The sequence below is a fragment of the Rhinatrema bivittatum genome, chromosome 1 (assembly GCF_901001135.1).
Source record: "Rhinatrema bivittatum chromosome 1, aRhiBiv1.1, whole genome shotgun sequence".
NCBI lineage: Eukaryota > Metazoa > Chordata > Amphibia > Gymnophiona > Rhinatrematidae > Rhinatrema > Rhinatrema bivittatum.
This window is the reverse complement of record NC_042615.1, coordinates 62,604,824-62,621,845: the sequence shown is the minus strand read 5'-3', so window position 1 is coordinate 62,621,845 and position 17,022 is coordinate 62,604,824. Positions and strand designations below refer to the sequence as shown.

General features: G+C 45.9%; 1 protein-coding gene across 2 annotated transcripts in view; it reads left to right on the top strand.

Moving 5' to 3' along the window:
* The window catches only part of PLRG1 (pleiotropic regulator 1), a 126,850-nt gene extending 110,168 nt beyond the window's left edge, over positions 1–16,682 (top strand). For both annotated transcript variants that reach the window (XM_029611979.1, XM_029611894.1), the window contains exons 12-15: positions 7,020–7,128; positions 13,337–13,476; positions 14,554–14,747; positions 16,481–16,682. In XM_029611979.1, coding sequence (XP_029467839.1) covers positions 7,020–7,128; positions 13,337–13,476; positions 14,554–14,747; positions 16,481–16,540 — 503 coding nt within the window. In that variant the 3' untranslated portion in view covers positions 16,541–16,682. The remainder of the gene's footprint in view (positions 1–7,019; positions 7,129–13,336; positions 13,477–14,553; positions 14,748–16,480) is intronic.
* Positions 16,683–17,022: the final 340 nt, after the last annotated feature.

Genomic DNA, 17,022 nt, shown 5'->3' with positions numbered 1-17,022 from the left:
GGACATCCCCAGTGATCCACAATAAGGTGAAAAATTTCAGGAGCCAGTTTCCATTCTCCCAGATCCAACTCATGACTGAGATAGTCCGCCCACACGGCCACGACTACTGGGCTTGATGGACCCTCGGTCTGACCCAGTATAGCAACTTCCTATGTTCTTATGCCCATGTACTTTTCTGTTACAAAGAGGTTTGGCAGTAAAAGGAAGTGCTGTATTTTATGACCACTGAACACAACCACCTTGTTCCAAAAACTAGTTGCTGACTGGAGAAAACATTTCACCTGGGGTCTGATTCAGCAAGAAATAGCTGACAGAAATGTATCTGCCAGTCTGACCTGCAGGATTAAAACATCTTCTGAAGCCTGTGATATTTCTTATTGAATTAGACCATTGGTGTAAAATATGTGCTAAGCATTTCAGTGGGAAATGGTTTTGTTTTCAATTCAAGAATTAACAATCTTTGAGAAATCTATTCTCACGCAATATGCTCACAGAAAAAAACAAGATGAGAAGGTATCACTGCTTTGTTTTAGTCCTTTCTCCTCTTTTCTTGCCCTGGTCTCTCCCTGGTAAAGCAAAATTGCTTACCTTGTAATAGGTGTTATCCCAGGACAGCAGGATGTAGTCCTCACATATGGGTGACATCAGTAATGGAGCCCTATGTACGGAAAACTTCTGTAAAAGTTTCTATGAAACTTTTGACTGGCACCAGTGTGCCTACTGAGCATGCCCAGCATGCTATGATATTCCCTGCCACAGGGGTCTCCCTTTAGTCTTGGTTTGTAGCAATAGCGTTAGCCAAAAATAAAATAATAAAACGTATCGGACCCAACTCCGCGGGGTGGCGGGTGGGTTTCGTGAGGACTACATCCTGCTGTCCTGGGATAACACCTATTACAAGGTAAGCAATTTTGCTTTATCCCAGGACAAGCAGGATGCTAGTCCTCACATATGGGTGATTAGCAAGCTAGAGGCTGAGTCAATTTGTCATGTAGCAACAGTGAAGTATTGTTGATGGAATGAATCAGCCGAAGATCACAGCAGGTTGGACGTAGAAGGAGTTGGGATTATACTGGAAACAAGTTCTTTAAGACAGATTGTCCATAGGCTGAATCTTGTCTTCCTTCTTTGTCTAGACAGTAGTGAGCTGCAAAAGTGTGAAGAGAACTCCAGGTTGCTGCTTTACAAATGTCCAGAATAGGTACAGAGCGAAGGTGTGCTACTGAGGTTGACATTGCTCTGACTGAATGTGCTTTTACTCGCCCTTGAAGAGTAAGGCCTGCTTTTCCATAACAAAATTGAATGCAATCTGCAAGCCAGTTTGACAGAGTATGCTTACCCACTGCTTTACCTGGTTTGTTTGGATCATAGGATACAAACAGCTGACTGGATTTTCTTTGGGCTGTAGTGCGGTTTAAATAGAAGGATAACGCACGCTTACAGTCCAAAGTGTGTAAGGCTCGTTCACCTTGATGGGAATGAGGCCTAGGAAAGAATGTTGGTAAAACTATGGATTGGTTCAAATGAAATTCCGTGACAACCTTAGGAAGGAACTTTGGATGTGTCCGGAGGACTACCCTGTCATGTAGGAACTTTGTAAAAGGTTCGTATGTGACTAGTGCTTGTAATTCACTGACCCTTCTAGCTGATGTAATGGCTATAAGAAAGACCGTTTTCCAAGTTAGGTACTTAAGGTCACAGGTATTTATGGGTTCAAATGGGGAACGCATGAGCCTAGTTAATACTACGTTTAGGTCCCATTGAATGCTTGGGGAATGAATTGGAGGTTTAATGTGAGTTAGGCCTCTCATGAATTTACTGACGAGAGGCTGTGTGGAGAGAGGCGCATCACCTAGCTTGTTATGATAAGCTGAGATTGCACTTAAGTGTACCCTTACAGATGACGTCTTAAGACCAGAGTCTGAGAGATGGTAAAGGTAATCTAGTAGCGTGGTAGTGGGGCAAGTGAAAGGATCTAAATCTTTCTGAGTGCACCATAAAGTAAACCTTTTCCATTTGTAGGAATAATTCTTTCTAGTGGAAGGTTTACGTGCAGCTATTAGTACCTGAGATATATTAGTTGAAAGGTTGAATGGTTGCAAGATCAAGCTTTCAACATCCATGCTGTCAGGGACAGGGATTGAAGGTTGGGATGGCGCAACTGACCCTGTTCCTGAGTTATGAGATTGGGAGCTACTCCCAGGCGAATGGGATCCCTGACTGAGAGATCTAGCAGTGTGGGGAACCATACTTGTCGAGGCCAATATGGGGCTATGAGTATCATGGACCCCTTGTCCTGTTGTAGCTTTACTAATGTTTTGGTTATGAGCGGTATTGGTGGATACGCGTATAACAGGCCTGAGTTCCAATGGCGAGCAAACGCGTCCTTTGGTAAGTTGTTCTGCCGGAAGAGGAAAGAGCAGTAATTGTTCACTTTGTAGTTCAGAGGTGACGCAAAGAGATCTATTGTTGGTTGACCCCAGCGTTGAAATATCTTGGTTGCTATCGCTGGGTCGAGGGACCACTCGTGTGGTTGAAAGTGGCGGCTGAGGCGATCCGCTACTGTGTTGTGGATGCCTGCTAGGTAGGTGGCCCGTAGTAGAATTGAGTGTGCTAGGGCCCAGTCCCATATTTGAGCTGCTTCCTGGCAAAGGAGGTACGAGCCCGTACCACCCTGCTTGTTGATGTACCACATGGCTACTGTGTTGTCCGTTTGGATCAGAACAGTCTTGTGTGAAAGGCAGTCCTTGAATGCATGTAGAGCATAGCGTATAGCTCGAAGCTCCAGGAAGTTTATTTGAAAAGAGGCTTCTTGTTTTGTCCACGTGCCTTGCGTCTTTAAGTGAGCAATGTGCGCACCCCACCCCAAGGTGGATGCATCTGTTGTTAAAGTCACTTGTGGAACTGGGTGCTGAAAAGGCAGGCCTTTGAGCAAGTTGATTACGGATGTCCACCAGAGAAGAGATGATCTTAGATCTGGTGTGATACGAATGGGAGTGGACAATGGTTGAATGGCTTGAATCCATTGAGATTTGAGTGTCCATTGCGGTAGGCGCATGGTCAGTCTGGCCATGGGAGTTACATGAACTGTTGAGGCCATGTGTCCGAGTAGGGTGAGGCACTGATGAGCTGTAACTCGAGATTGATTGCGAACTGATTGTGCTAAGAGGACGAGTGCCTGAGCACGGTCTCTTGGAAGAAAAGCTTTTGCTGTGATAGTATTGAGATCTGCACCTATGAACTGTAACTGGTGAGATGGTGTGAGATGGGATTTCTCGTAGTTGATGAGAAACCCCAAGGAGTGAAGTAACTGCATTGTGAGATGGAGAGAAGTGAGAGCACCGTTTTGTGTTTGACTTCTGATTAGCCAATCGTCCAAGTAGGGAAACACATGTACTCTTTGCTTGTGAAGATGTGCCACCGCTACTGCAAGACACTTTGTGAACACTCGAGGTGCTGAGGCTAGGCCGAAAGGCAGTACTCGATATTGGAAGTGCTGACCTTCCACCAGAAATCGCAGGTACTGTCGATGAGGAGGAAAAATGGGAATGTGAGCATAAGCGTCTTTAAGATCCAGAGAGCAGAGCCAATCTCCTTTTTGAAGAAGAGGTAGCATGGTGCCTAATGACACCATCCTGAATTTTTCTTTCTTTAGAAATTTGTTGAGATTTCTGAGATCTAGGATTGGGCGTAGGCCCCCGGTTTTCTTTGGAATGAGGAAATATCGGGAGTAGAATCCTCTGCCCCACTGAGGCCTGGGAACTTTTTCTATGGCCTTGGCAGTCAGTAGGGTGGATAATTCTACTTGTAGAATTGTGTAATGATAAGACACTGTCCAAGATGGGATAGGAGGATTGTCGTTTGGTACAGTGAGGAAATCCAAGTGGTACCCTTGAGATACAATTGAGAGTACCCATTGATCTGTCGTGATGGAGTTCCAATTTTGATGGAAATGAGAAATTCGGCCTCCGACAGGTAATTGTGGGCAAGGATTTTTGGAATGACTCATGCTCTCTGGTTGGATTTCAAAATCCAGACGTGGACGCTGCAGGTGGAGGCTGTTGAGGTCTGGCAGGTCTCTGGCGAGGTTGTGACCTTTGAGTAGGCCTTTGCTGTCTGGGTCTGGCTGCTGGGGGATAATACCGCCGAGGGCGGTAATATGGTTTCCTTGGTTCTCTTCTTGGAAGCCTCCTAGAAGGTTGGTGTACTTCTTGCGGCAGCTGAGATAGTTGTTTAAGGGTCTCAGTGTGATCCTTAATTGTCGCCACCGCCTCTTTAACTTTATCCCCAAAGAGGTTTTCTCCAAGGCAAGGCAAGTCTGCCAAGCGCTCTTGTACCTCTGGTCTCAGCTCCGATGATTTCAACCAGGCCCATCTTCTGGCTGTGATTCCTGACGCTGACAGTCGGGAGGCTGTTTCAAAGGAATCATATGTTGCTCGAACCTCGTGTTTACCCGCCTCCAGGCCTTTGTGCACGAGTTTTAGTAATCCGTCCTGAAACTGGTCAGGTAACTGGTGTGACAGTGTTTCTACCTGTTTCCACAGGTCTCGCTGGTACTGATTCATAAAGAGCTGGTAAGAATTTATTCTAGATACCAGCATGGCAGCTTGGAATATTTTTCTTCCTAGATTGTCCAGGAACCGGTTATCCTTACCAGGAGGTGTAGAGGCATGCTGTTTTAACCTCTTGGCCTTCTTTTGGGCCGACTCGACCACCACTGACTGATGCGGTAATTGTGTTTTTTGAAACCCTGGGATGGGCTGTACCAGATAAGTGGCATCAGCACGCTTATTGACCGCTGCCACAGACCCAGGGTGCTCCCACATTCTGTACATCAATTCTTGTAGGACCTCATGGACTGGAATGGCAAGAATTTCCTTAGGAGGATCTACGAATTGGAGAACTTCCAAAGTTTTTTGTCTGCTGTCTATCTCTGAAAGGAGGGAGAAGGGAATTGTTTCAGACATTTCCTTTATAAAATTCGAGAAGGAAAGATCCTCCGGTGGTGATTTTCTTCTATCCTCTGGTGGTGAGGGCTCAGAGAGGATATCTTCCCCTGATGAATATTCTGAGTCACTAGAGTCCAGAGGATGTTCTATAGGCCTAGAAGGCTTAAAAGGAGTGTCAGAGAGTGGTGTTTGTGGCCTGATGGGTGGTATGACACCTGAGGGGCCTGGTAACGGTTCCTGATGGAGATCAGAACCTGGATGTTGAGGTGCAGAGGAAAGAGCGTATATAAGTGAGTCCAATTTTTCCATCAGAGGTTGAAAAATGGACGTATCATGAGATGGTACCGGCTGTGCCATCGAGGTCGATGGCCGCATTGGCATCGATGGAATCTGGGGCATCGACATCAAAGGCACCGCTGGTTGCGCCCTGGATGGTACCAGTCCTGGAACCGACGGCATCGTTGATGGTGATTTCCTCGGCATCGGCATCGCGTGTACTGGCGATGGAATCGGCGATGGTATGAAGGCCGGTGTCGATGGCAGGAGAGGAGTAGTCGGTCGTGGCATCGCTTCCACAAAGGCATCCTGAACCGCTTGGCGTATATAAACGTCAAGTTCCGCCCGCATGGATGGTGTGAACAGAGCACCCATGGGGGGAGGCGGTGGTGGCGACATCAGTACAACCTCAGAGCCCTGAGGAGGTACGGTTCCTTCCGCCGGAATCGGCGAGGATCGCCTTGTCGATGGCTCGGAAGCCTTACCTTTGAGCCGGGGTTTCTTGGACGGTGCCCCGTCATCTGTCGATGGCTCACCGGCTATCGGGGTAGGTGATGCCGTATGCGGCCTACGATGCCGATGGTGATGTTTGTCTTTTTCGCGGGCTTTCTCACTGCCCGATGTTGAGGCCTTGGACGATGGTGAGGGGGAGGAAAATGGAGCGTCTCCCGACTCACCTGAGTGACGTTTTTTCAATACTACTTTTCTAATCGATCCAGCCGGAGACGATTGTTTGGAAGTAGATGGAGCAGTAACTAGTTGAATCTTGAATAGCTGCTCCATTTTGTCCAGCCGTAGACGTCGACCTTTCGAGGTCATCGTAGCGCATAAGGGACAATTTTTTACCTCATGACCCTCACCAAGGCAAAGTACACAGTCCTGGTGTGGGTCTGTGATAGACATATTTCTCGCGCATTTTGGGCATTTTTTAAAACCTGTAGCCATTTTGTGGCCGGACAGCCGTCGACGGCCTAAGACTCAGGTAAAAATGTTTTTAACCAAAAAACGGAACGGAACCGCGAGAACGGTAAAAACTCACCGCGATGACTAAACTAAGGGAGACCCTTTGCGGTTGAAGTTTTTTTTTGAAAGTTTTCCGTGAGGAAAATTGTGGAGAATCCCACAGGACTCCCAATAACCGCGAGGCTAACTGCTTCGCGGAAAAAAGAAGACTAAAGGGAGACCCCTGTGGCAGGGAATATCATAGCATGCTGGGCATGCTCAGTAGGCACACTGGTGCCAGTCAAAAGTTTCATAGAAACTTTTACAGAAGTTTTCCGTACATAGGGCTCCATTACTGATGTCACCCATATGTGAGGACTAGCATCCTGCTTGTCCTGGGATAACAGTATTTCTAGTGTGCTGCAGACACAGTGGTTCCCAAACCCACTCTCATGTTCTTCCAGCCGGTCAGGTTTTCAGAAGATCCACAATGAATATGCATGAGACATATTTGCATGCAGTGGAGATAATGCATGCAGATGTAGTGTATGAGTCTTTCTTGTGAATGTTCTGAAAACCTGATTTGCTGGGAGGATGCAGATAGGTTTGGGAACCACTTTTTGTAGAGCTAGTCAGGACCCAAACTTGCACTTTGTGGACAGAATACATTACCTCTGACATATGTATGAACTTGACACATGAAATAAGAGCTATATCTCATGCATTTTCACTAAGCTGCTTCATTTTTAAGTATAGTTAGCATTTTACAACCATGTCTGCCATAGTTGTTTAATTATCTTGAATGTGTAGCTATGGGCTTATTTTATGTGTAATATATGGTCTCTATTACAGGAAGCCATGATACTACAATAAGACTGTGGGACATGGTAGCAGGGAAAACCCGTGTCACGTTAACAAATCATAAGAAGTCTGTGAGAGCAGTTGTATTGCATCCCAGGCAGTAAGTAACTTGAATATCTGGCTCCTGTTTGGTCTAGTCACGCTTTCCTCACTGGCTTCCCTCCGCAGCACCTGCTGTTATCAGCCATCAGGGAGTAGCTGGTCATTTTGCTTTCCTGTAGCTGAGGCCTTTCACAGGTTAGATGCTGATCCTGTGCTGTACTTAGCTTCGTTCTTAAGGGGATTGCTTTTGCTAAACATAAGACAGAGAAAGGTGAGTCCTTTGGCAGGCGGCGGGATTCTTGCAGATTTCTTTTTCCTGACTCACAGGAAGATTCCCAGACTCTCTCTGCTTCCTCTCCTGGCGGCAGTCTCTGGTCTCCTGCCTTGCCAGGTTCATTTGTGTCAGGATTGCCGGTTAGGGAAACTGTATCTCTGCATCTCTCCACTTCACCTACTCAAGCTCTTCATTCAGTTTGCAGCATTGGAAATAAAGTGGAGAGATACCAGCACCACTACAGGGATGTGACAGACAGGCACTCACGATTCTTGGACTACGCTTCATCTCTCTTCTACCTCCCCCCCCCCCCCCCCCCCCCCCCCCCACCCAATTTTCTGTGCTTCCTCTCTAACAAAGAAGAGCATGAGGAAGAAGGGGTACTTTAGGGACTATGAGTGCATGTCTGGCATTGCTCCTTTCCTTTGTTCCACTTTCAATGCAGCCATCAGTGTACTCCTGCCCCGTAAAATATGAGATGTATGAGGAGAGAGGATTAGGTGGAAAGAATTGAGAGTAAAAAGTGCAAAAAGCTGAACTTTACAGGCTGAGCGAGAGAGAGGTGTGAGAGAAGGAAGGCACTTGATGCCAACATTATCAGAGCTTTCTCAAGAATTCTGAAGAGCATGTGCAGAGGTCCCCACAGTCATGCAGAATGCATCTTTTTATGCTGGGATCAGCAAATGCATTTGGCTGCTGCAGGTTTGTTTGTTTTTTTGTTTTGTTTTGTTTTTTTTTGCTGCATTTTGGCTCTTCAGAGATCCTTTTTTTCTTGCTCTGTTTTTTTAGCTTAGTGTGCCTTAGTCTTTCATTTTTTTCCAGTTTCATCTAGTTCGGTTTATGCCATTTTTCAAATTTCCATTTTTATTTGTTTGCTGTTTTTGTCAGCAGGCCTGCTTAGATGCTTAGACCACAGCCTTTAATAAACCTCTGGTCGCAGTGCCCCCCTTTTTTTTTTCTTCAGGTGTGTTTGACTAGAAACATTTTTGATTTAACTTCATTGGTTGTTTGAATGATATCTGAAAAGACGTTCATGGCTTAAGTTTGCACAGACTGCAGGCAGCTGTCCATTACAGGGCATCGCAAGACCTGCTGCAAGTGTCTGGGTGAGGATCAAGATGTGTCCCATTGTAACTAAGGGCCATCAAGATCCACAAGATGAGACTACTGTCTCATTGAAACTTATTTATTTATTTATTTATTTATTTATTTAAAAACTTTTATATACCGGTATTAGTATGCATACATCATACCGGTTTACAATGTAACTTAAAAGGCAGAAATTACAATGAACAGGGAGGGCGAACTTCATTGTTGATGCTGTTCTACTGTTACCACCTGTTTTGTTCCTTTTTTTTGTTGGGTTTTTTTTTGGGGGGGGGGGGGGGGCGCCTGCATCTAAGGACTCACCCTGCATCTACGAACTCACAAATCTTCCGGACCGGAGGACAAAGATGTTTTGTCCCCTTGAGGAAACAAACCACATCCGGATGAGATGCCAACGGTCTTCCTTGAATCCTACCTTGAAGGGACCCTAAAGCTGCCACCTGAACCCAAAGGGAATTATAGGCCAAGCTGCTTTGAAAAAAGGCCAGAAACTGCAGAACGTCCACCTTCAAAGGCTGCACCCTATTCTGCAAACACCACGATTCAAACACTCTCCACACTCTGGCATAAGCCAATGACCTAAAAAACCTCCTTGCCTGAAGCAAAGTCGCAATCACAGGCTATGAATAACCCTTCAAGCGGAGCCTCCCGGTCTGAAAATACGGATCCCTGCCACAACAACCCTGACAGATAGGCCAAGCAAACGGGACCATCCACTGGCGCAGCCACTTGGGTGCCACCAGAATCACCATGCCTAGATTAAACTCGATGCACCGCAGCACTTGAGCTATGAGAGGCCACGGTGGAAACACGTACAGCAGCAGATGTCAACCATGGTTGAATGAGAGCTTCGACGCCCTCCGATCCGACCTCCCTTCTGCAACTGAAAAAACAATCCATCTTTGCATTTCCTGAAGTCGCCATCAGGACCACCATTGGTCTGCCCCACCTGGCCTGAATCAAGGCGAAGGCCTATGCTGACAACTCCCACTCCCCTAGATCCAAATGCTGTCTGCTGAGGAAGACCGCCTGCATGTTGACCACTCCGGCCACATGGGAAGCAGCTGTTCTTGCCAGATGTTTCTCTGCCCAAACAAATAGCTCTTGCACCTCCCACGCTATTAGATGACTCTTCGTTCCGCCCTGCTAGTTGATATATGCCACTGTCATCGCATTGTCTGAGAACACTCGCATCGCCTTGTCTTGAATGAGTGGGAAAAACGCCAGTACGTCTTTGCACACTGCCTTGGTTTCCAGCCGATTGATGGACCAGGACGCCTCCTCTGATGACCACTGACCCTGAGTCGACTTTCCTTCACACATCACCCCCTGCAACCAGAAAGGCTGGCATCCCACCACCACCCAGTCAGGCACTTCCAGATCCATCCCTTTCTCGTGATTGTGCCGAGACAGCCACCATAAGAGACTGAACCTAGCTTCCTCTGGCAACAGCAAAGAAAGCTGAAATTCCTCCAAAAGCAGTTTCCAACAGGATAACAGCACCCTCTACAGTGGGCACATGTGAGCAAAGGCTCATGGAACTAACTCCAGCGTAGAAGCCATGGAACACAAGACCTGCAAATAATCCCAGACCCTGGGAACCGACAGACACAGCAACTGAAGGACCTGACTCTGCAACTTGACTACCCTTGCCATAGTCAGAAACACCTTCCCCATCTGGGTATTCCAATGACTGGACCGGCTTCAGTTGTTTGCCAGATTCGTCACCCAACCTAATGAATCCAGGAGCTGCAGGACCCACTGGACTGAGCGACAACACTCTACTTCCAACTTCGACCGACCTAGTCAATCGTCCAAGTATGGGTGCACCAGGATACCTTTCTTCCTGAGCACCGCCGCCACTAGCACCATCACCTTTGAGAGCATGCGCAGCGCTGTCGCCAACCCAAAGGGAAGGGCTCGAAATTGGAAATGCTCCCCTAGGACCATGAACCTCAGGAATCTCTGGTGTTCAGCCTGAATGGGGATATGGAGATAGGCTTCCATCGAGTCCAACGACGCCAGAAACTCCCCTTTGCACACTGCTGCGATCACCATGCGCAATGTCGCCATCCAAAACCACGGCACCCGGAGAACAGCATTGACTTTCTGCAGATTGAGAATGGGCCATAAAGTTCCCTCCTTTTTGGGCACCACGATGTACACGGAGGACCGACCCGTCCCCTCTCCTGAGGGAATACTGGAACGGTGGCATGCAGGAGCTGTAGCTGTTGCAAAGTATCCCACACTGCCTCTCATTTGGACCGGGAAACGCAGCAGGAGATTACAAAGGTGTCCCTGAGCGGACAAGAAAATTCTAAGGCATAGCCGTCTCTTACCACTTCCAGGACCCACTGGTCTGACGTGATTCTGGTCCACTCCTTGTAAAAGAGGGACAGCCTTCCTCTGATAGTAGAGGAGTAGACTAGCCCGCCTTCATTGACCAATCTTATTTCCTCCCCCTCCCTGGGACCCGCTGTCCCTCGGAGCTTTGCGTTGGGCTTGAAAGGACTGCTGCCTGCCAGAATTCTGTTTTTGCGCCACTGGCCCAGGGCTCCTGCTAATGCGAAACCACCTCGCCTCTCAGAAGCAAACTCGCAGAAGAAAAGACTTCTTGGGGGTTTTCCTGTCCTCGGGCAGCATATTACCCTTTGACTCCCCCAACTGCTTCATGAGCTGCTCCAGATCCTCCCCAAACAGCAGCTTGCCCTTGAAGACAGCTGGGCTTTAGACACACATCCGCCGACCAATTTCACAGCCATAGAAATCTCTGCACCGCCACCACAGAGACCATGCTTCTGGCAAAAGTCTGGATCATGTCATACAGAGCATCTGCTACATAGACCACTCCTGCTTCCAAGCGGGTAGCTTGAGCCGCCTCAGCCACCATTCCTGACCGCTTATCGTGCGCCTTCTGCACCCAGCACAAGCAGGCTCTCTGCATCAAGCTTCCGCATACCGCTGCATGCAGACTCAAGGCTGAAACTTCAAACAGCCTTTTAAGTAAAATTTCCAGTTTCTGATCCTGGATATCCTTCAGGGCGGCTGAAGCTGCCATTGGGATGGTCGTTTTCTTGGTAAATATGGAAACTGCCACATCCACCTTAGGAATCTTCCACGACTTAGCCATAGCCCTGGCCACCTTCAAACCCACTTCCTGAGATTCCCACTTCTGATCCACGAACTTCTTCACTACCTTAGGCAGCAGAAAGGCCTTAGGGAACCCCCCAATAATCTTTCTAGGTTCGGGTTTACCCCTTCTTTTTCCAAATCCTCCTGAGTGACCTTAATACCCAGCTCCTCCAGCACTTGGGGAAGTAGTGGGCCCAGCTCATCCCTACGGAACAGCCGGACCTCCTGAGGGTCATCACTGACTGCAATCGGAACCTCGTCTGGATCCTGCATTGGATCCCCAATGTGCTAACAGGGTCCTGATCCAGATCCTGCATCGGATCCACCAAGGTGCTAACAGGGTCCGTATCTGGCACATGCTGAGGCAGAGATGGGATCAGGAGCCGCAAGACTTGATTTCTTCGACCGGCCTACCTCCATCTGCGCTGGTGACAGAGAGAGTCGAAAGAAAGGAAGTACCGTTTCCTCTTCTCTTTTTCTACTTTTTTTTTTTTTTAATATAAACTTTACTGAAAAAAATCAGAAATCTCACTTACCTGAAAGAAGAGTTGCAGAGGCTTCCATCGATCCTTCAGAAGGGGAGGAAACTGGACCACTATCTTTCACCCTTGGCGTGACACAGCAATTTAAGGTCCCCCAACCCCTGCTCATCTAGTCCTATAACCAGGAGGGATGACCCCACCAGGACCTGCCAACCTCCTAGGAGGAAAATCTCAAGATGTCCAATCCAAAAAGCCTTTTTTTTTTTTTTTAATTCTGATACAGCGCAGCAGGTTTTGCACCACCTCCATCTGCTGGAGACAGAGAAATACTGAGAGACTGCAGGTAGCACACTAGGTGGTATATGCAAAACTTTCTCTGTCTCCATCTGCTGGAAGGGTGGCAAACCCAAGACTCTGGACTGATCTGTGGTACTACAGGAATGAAAATTAGCAGGTAAGAACCAATTTTCCTTTAAATGACAAAAAGCAGTCTAAAGCAGCCTTCACTTTTTTTTTTTTTTTTTTAAATTTCGTGTCATATAAAAATCTGCAATAATGCTGCTGTTTTTATTAGATAAGGGCACTTGCTAATCATCTACCAATAAAGTCCAAATTTTATTACAAACAAGTAAGAAAAGAATGGTAGTGTAATTTGTATGATTGCTTTTTTCCTGGTTTAATGGGAAAACACTTTTTCCACAATTTTGGGCTAGATCCATATGTTTTATGAGAAAATGTAATTTTGGTGTCTAGCTTTTATACAGATGTACCTTTCCTGAAAATATGGTTGCTGTAGGTTAGTTACATGGTTCAAGAGAGAATGTGTTCGCAGACAAAACGAATACATAAATAACTTTAAAAAAAAAACCTCTTGATAAAATTAGGGAAACACAGCACCATGGGTAGATGGGTGCCATATTTCTCTAATTTTAAAACTGATTTTTAAAAAAAATCCAAGTTGGACTTTGTTGGCAGCTTATAAGATGTGTCCTTGCCTAATGAAAGATTAGTGCTGTTGCGGACTTGTATAAGGCAGCATCTTTAAAAAAAAAATTGTTGAGACTGCTTTAGACTGCATTTAGTTATTTATAGAATGCTTTGATTCCCATGTTTTTCCTTTATTGGAAATGAACTTGGTCAGTCACATGATGTGGTTACCTCATTTTAGAGTTATGCGTTCACAGGAAAGCATTCCATCGTAGCTGGCCTTTTGATTTAAAAGTTAGACTTCTCTTGCTCTCTCTCAGTGCCCTGATCTTACCTTTTTGCAGGTATACGTTTGCATCCGGCTCCCCGGATAATATTAAACAGTGGAAATTTCCAGATGGAAACTTCATTCAGAACCTGTCTGGTCATAGTGCTATAATCAACACCCTGGCTGTGAATTCCGATGGAGTGCTTGTGTCTGGAGGTAAAGTGAGGGGTTGACTTCTGTACAAAGTTCTTATTTACTGAGAGAGCAGGAGGTCACTCATGAGCCTTGCTGTCTCGGCTGTGGACTACGTGATGCTGGTGGAAGGAGAGACTAATTCTGAAATGCTCACCTCCATAAAGCCCTTTATGCTTGTAAACATCACCTCATCCATTGGCATGATACATGTCTTCCTTTATTTTATTCATTCTCTGAGCCATTATTGACTTGTTTTCACAAAACAGATCTTTGGGGGAAGTAAGTTAACAAAGGATATTAGCGGAAATTGAGTTTAACAAATTTGAGAGAAATATGCCCAAAATCCAACAGAAACTAGACTGAATGATCAGATGGGAGGGGCTTTAGCTGGCGGGTGTGACAGCTTCATATCTTTGTATACATAATCTTGTGCTGTGCACATGCTGAACATCAGAGAAAGGGATGAAGGCTTGTGGCCTGACCTCTTCATCACACAGGCAACAGATCAGCAGCAGTGGTATTCTCTCATGGAAACTTTATGTGCTATTTAAGGCATGAAGAGAACAGAATGAATAAATGTGTGTGTGCACTGTGCAGGAAGTGTCCCCATGTGTACCCAAGCTTTGCAGGAATCTGGGGAGGCTTGTTGTGGAGAAGTAGAAGTACATGCTTAGTTTTCATCACTGACCTGCATCTTTACCCCTGGATAGTGACTGGCAAGAACAATATTCAATCTTGAAGATAGCTAGCTGCCTTCCCTCACTTTCCTATGTGCAAGTTACGCTGCTGTTTAAGGGAGAAGAGAAAGATGTTTACAGGGAAACGGAGGCTACTTTAATGTATTAAAGTCCAGCAACCTTGAAGTTTATGGAGCATGACATGCTTGATGTTGAGTATGCATCCATCTTTTCCTCCTAAGTTTGCATGTTATCTCTCTTACTTCCTGTCCTTAGTGTACCAGGGCTCGGAGAAGGCTAGTTTCCTCTGGGTTGGCTTTTTTTTTTGGGGGGGAGGGGAAGTGGGTAGGTGGGGGTTGTTGCTACCTGTAATTGCTGAGCCCTTAAACTGGCTCTTACACATTTGCTTTTTTCCCTTCAGCTGACAATGGCACTATGCACCTCTGGGATTGGAGAACCGGATATAATTTCCAGAGAGTTCATGCAGCTGTACAACCTGGGTCTCTAGATAGTGAGTCTGGAATATTTTCGTGTACATTCGACCAGTCAGAAAGCAGATTAATCACTGCAGAAGCTGATAAAACCATCAAAGTGTACAAAGAAGATGATACTGCGGTATGTATAGATGTTGCATTCTTACAGCATATTCCTCTCCTGTAGCTTGTGATGCTATGAATGATGCTGTCAGAAATGGTGCACTTTCTGTGCCGAGCTAATGGACCGTGTGAGAGCTGCTGCATATAGGAATACTGACACACAGAAGGGAAACATTTCTAACTGAAAATCTTCCTATTGAGCTAGTCTCATGGCACATTGGTGGTGCTGACATTGCTATGCAGGGATTGTGGGTTTAATTCCTGAGTTCCTCTGGCCAGCCAACCTGGCAGTGCTATATAGTCAGAATTCATAGCCCTTCTGGCAGCTGAGCCATCACACAATGATGACATCTGTTGGCTAGTCTTGGATGTACATTATCCAGGGGCTATAGGGAGCTGCAGTCTGTTATTTCTGGCCAAGGAATGTTGAGATAGCAGGACTAGACAGGAGGAGAGGGTTCCAATGGGAAAAACACAAGTGAAGGCTCATGGTGGAAGTCTAAAGGAACAGGAGAAGGCTGCCAGGTCCCAAATATTAAAAAAAAAAAAAAAGTTCTCTGTTAACCCTGCGAAGTGAGGTGGTTCAGTAGTGTGCCTTTTACTTAAGTTTGCTGCATGTAGAATGGGAGGGAGGAGGAATGGTCTGCTAATTAACTTTTGAGTTAGGAGAATTCCTGGGATTTGAGTTTGACACTCTTCTACCTCCCCGGTCCTATGTGATCCACCTCAGAACAAGGGGCTGGTCTTCAGCTAACATTCCTGGTCGATTTTCAAAATTAATTTGCTACAAAGCACATGAAAACATTGAAGCAGCAGTGTTATTTGGAGTGCTTAAAATCTCAGTTTTATTACATTATTGATATGGTGCCCATTTTCAGGGCACCTCACTGACCAAAATTATTAAATGTTACAAAATACAATTTGCTTGTCTTATTCCTGAGTTGCCTTTCCTTTCTGTCTTATTCTTATTTCTCATTTTTTTAATGTTTTATTTGGACTGAAAGTGAATTACTTTTTGTAGCTATTGCCCTTGGTTGTAGAAATCTCCTTTGGTGCCTGTTTCAGATGTCTCTGCTCAGTTTACATTTGTCAAGAAATGCCCACCAGGATATTGGCATAGCAAGCACCCCCCATTCACTTAATTTAATATCTGAATCACCAAGAGGAGGGGGCTTCTAAATCTTTAAACACTTGCTTCTGCTTAGAAGTTACACACATCTCAAAATGTTACAATTCCCTTTCTGTCCAGATTTTAACTGCCTGCTGAATTGTACCAACAGGTTTTGTTCTAGCCAATGTGTCTCATTGAGTGGGCTCCTTAAAATATCCTCTTCCCTTGCTACTAAAAGAAAAGGCAAACAGGAATCCATTGCAGCCTCTAGACAGGGCTGGTTTGGTTTTCTGTTTGTTGCTGGAACACCACAGAGATCTCTCGTTCCTGCTGGCAGCTGAGTAAGTTGAGAATCTGTGTCATTGGGTGCTTTACCTTTCTTGAAGTTGAGTGCTGCTGAGACCAGGGTTAGCACAGTTTCTCTGTATGGAAGGGGAGTGATCCGGGAAGCAGAATCTGCTCCTCAGGCAGCTGATTCTGGATCAAACCTCACTTCCATTCCACTAGTGCCATACGATGTAAAGAAGACGTGATAAGAACTTTGTGAACTTGGTAACACAGACAGACACTGATTAACAGTGAATGAGTTTTAAAATCACAGAGCCTACAAATCCTGAGTCCTTGTTTGTTTGTTTTTTTAGACTGAAGAAACTCATCCTGTCAGCTGGAAACCGGAAATTATCAAGAGAAAAAGATTTTAAAGACTGTTATCTGGATAATTTACCTTTTAGTTTGTGTCAATTGACTTTTCTTAAAAGTATTCCTTCACATCAGGCTGTGAAAGCTGAAGCCCCTTGCCTTTTGTTTTGCTGTTTTACAATAAATTTGTCCCTGTTAGGTTGGTGGGTGTTTGTGTGTGTGTGTGTGCTGGAGATCCATTGCAGATAATGGCTGGACTAATACTGGAGAAATACTGTTTTCTTCATTGTATTGTGAAGTTCCCTGAGCCGTTCTCCGGGGAGCTGTTGTCCTTCTCTAGAGACCTCCGCTTTGATGCCACTCCTTAAGCCCTTCTCCGGGGAGCCCTTACCTTTCTAGAGGCACCTTCTCGCTGATGCGACTTCTCCAGGAAGCCTTTAGTTTTCTATGAAGATCTCCTCTGTGACTCCTTGAGCCCTTCTCCGGAGAGCTGTTGTCTTTCTGAAGGACCTCCTCTCTGATGGAGAGATGGGATTAGCTGTAT